The sequence below is a fragment of the Nicotiana attenuata genome, unplaced genomic scaffold, assembly GCF_001879085.1.
Source record: "Nicotiana attenuata strain UT unplaced genomic scaffold, NIATTr2, whole genome shotgun sequence".
NCBI classification, from domain to species: Eukaryota; Viridiplantae; Streptophyta; class Magnoliopsida; order Solanales; family Solanaceae; genus Nicotiana; species Nicotiana attenuata.
In genome coordinates, this window is record NW_017673431.1 from 37,110 (window position 1) to 39,404 (window position 2,295).

The 2,295-nt window shown below is 32.4% G+C and overlaps 1 protein-coding gene across 1 annotated transcript; it reads right to left on the reverse strand.

The window, feature by feature from the left end:
* Nucleotides 1-326: 326 nt before the first annotated feature.
* Nucleotides 327-1,124, reverse strand: LOC109216373 (cytochrome b561 and DOMON domain-containing protein At5g35735-like). The gene has a single exon (XM_019380523.1). It carries the CDS (start codon nucleotides 1,022-1,024, stop codon nucleotides 419-421), a length of 606 nt encoding a protein of 201 aa, XP_019236068.1. The 5' UTR covers nucleotides 1,025-1,124; the 3' UTR covers nucleotides 327-418.
* Nucleotides 1,125-2,295: the final 1,171 nt, after the last annotated feature.

The window sequence follows — 2,295 nt, forward strand, 5'->3', positions numbered from 1 at the left end:
ATAGACTTTATTCTTGAGTCCCAGCTTGGTATATCTTTCAACTCGTGTCGTGTGATTTATATTTTCTTTGACTTTGTTTGATTTCTTTTATGTTGTTGTAGAATAGTTGATGGATCTATACTCTAGCCATCTTTTTTTTTTTAATTCATCACCCTTTAAACAGTAAAAAATGTCTAGAGAATTTTGCTAAGTCCTATAAAAGAATGTATGTTATTGCATTCTACTTCTACTGGTGAAATTTACATGATATTAAAAAAAAATACCGAAAATTAACCGAACGTACCGATACCGAAGAGAAACCGACATGATTGGGACGGTTTCGAGAAGTCTAATTTTGGTTATACATAATAGAATAACTGAAAAATTGATATGGTACAAATTTTATAAAATAACCGGCCGAAATGAACTATTGACATCCCTACCTGCTACCACCATCATTCCCCAACTGGCCAGTTGCAAAATCAACACTTCCAAAAGACCTCATATTATCACCAGTCTGGCTATGAGCTTGCAAAGCCTGACCAGAAACTTGGCCATTTTGCCAAACCTGGTTAAAACTACTCCTTCCACTAGGAAGTTCCAAACTTGCAAAAATAATATATTCATTGTTTGAAAACTCTGCTTCAATTCTTGGCACATTAAAACTCAAAGAACCTTGTCTTAACTGAGTAAGATAATTAGCAATAGGAGCAGTGTAAGCTTGAATTCGGCCACTGGAATTTTTAAATGCAACCAAACACTGTGCACCAACCATTCTTGCTCCATTAATATTTAAACCCCAAGCTACCCAATCTGAATCTGTAACTCCTCTATGTCTGTAAGCAAGATCAACTGTGTGATTATCTGAATGATAAGTCCAGTGAAGAACAGAATTGAGCAAAGGTAGAGGATTACAAGTTGCAAAATTCTGATTATTTCTGAATGCAAAAGCTGAGCAGTTTTGTGTTTGAGCATGAGTAGTAGTAGAAAATAGACTTAATAACAAGAATGATGAAAAAAACAAAGTTGTTACAAGTCTATCCATATTTGAGAACCAAATTCAAGAACTGGCTATTTTTGCAATAATGGCTATTTTTTAAAGGGAATTGTCTTTGTTGGGTTTTGGATGATTGAATCAAGAAACGAAAAGTGGCTTAGATTTTATAGAATTTGGAAAGAGAAAGGAGTTTGATGACTGTTTCCTTTACGTGGAATTTTAGGCAAATATGTGAAAAAAACAAAGTCTAGTTAGAAATTAATCACAAAGAAAAGTTCTAATGGAAGTAACCAGGAAAGTGTTTGATATTTTTTTTTTTTTTGGGTTTTGTATTAAATTCAGAGATTGAATACTTTTCTATAACTGACTTGGCTTGATGCTCAAACTAACCTTGCTTTCACACATGGAAAAGTCTTGAATTTTTCATTTTGTGGCTAATACGATATAATTTGGACAGTTTGGTCATATAGAAGGTGCCATTGTTTTTTAGAAATTATAATAGTACAGGAGAATAGTTCAATTTATTTTTTTCTCCACCGTGATGGCAAAGCTGGTAATATAAACATAGTATTAAGGATTCATCTGGGCATAAAGTTTAGGTTGTCTAGTTATCTTATCACTTTACGGAATTAATAATGCAAACATGATATTGAACACGTTATATGCTTTCTAATCAAAATACTATACTGAATAATTCAATATCAATTATACCGTAATCTCCACCGTCTTTCAGTTCTCTGAAAACCGTTTCAAAACAATTCAATTCCAATATCATTATGAACGAAACGACTTTAATATTCCAAAGGCACCAAAAATAGAGGTAAACCAACAACAGAGAAGAATTCAACCCAGCAGTCGTTTCGCACAAGAACATCAATTCCAGTTGCATCTAAGGGCGATAAGAAATTAACAATGGAGAAGAGTCTTATCCATATATGAAGGTATAAAGCTTCATGTTTGGTTGGTTTTGATTTGATGTATCTGTGTACTAAATGTACTTTTTTCATTTTTTCATCGCATGGGGATCTCCAGTGGTTATGTTCATCATAGTTAAGTTGGTTATGCAAATACAAAATTCAATAGAGAAAGATTTCTTAGTATATTTTAGTTGTTGCTTATCATTTCTTAGTATCATTTAATACAAAATTTTATGATTTTTGTCCTTTGTACCGAACAACCTAAATCGTATGATATTCTTTCATACAATTGTTGTCCTGTGTACCAAACAACCTAAATTGTATGATATTTTTTTCTATTAATATATGATATTTGTCCTTTGTAGTGTGTACCAAGCAACTTAAATTGTATGATATCTTCCC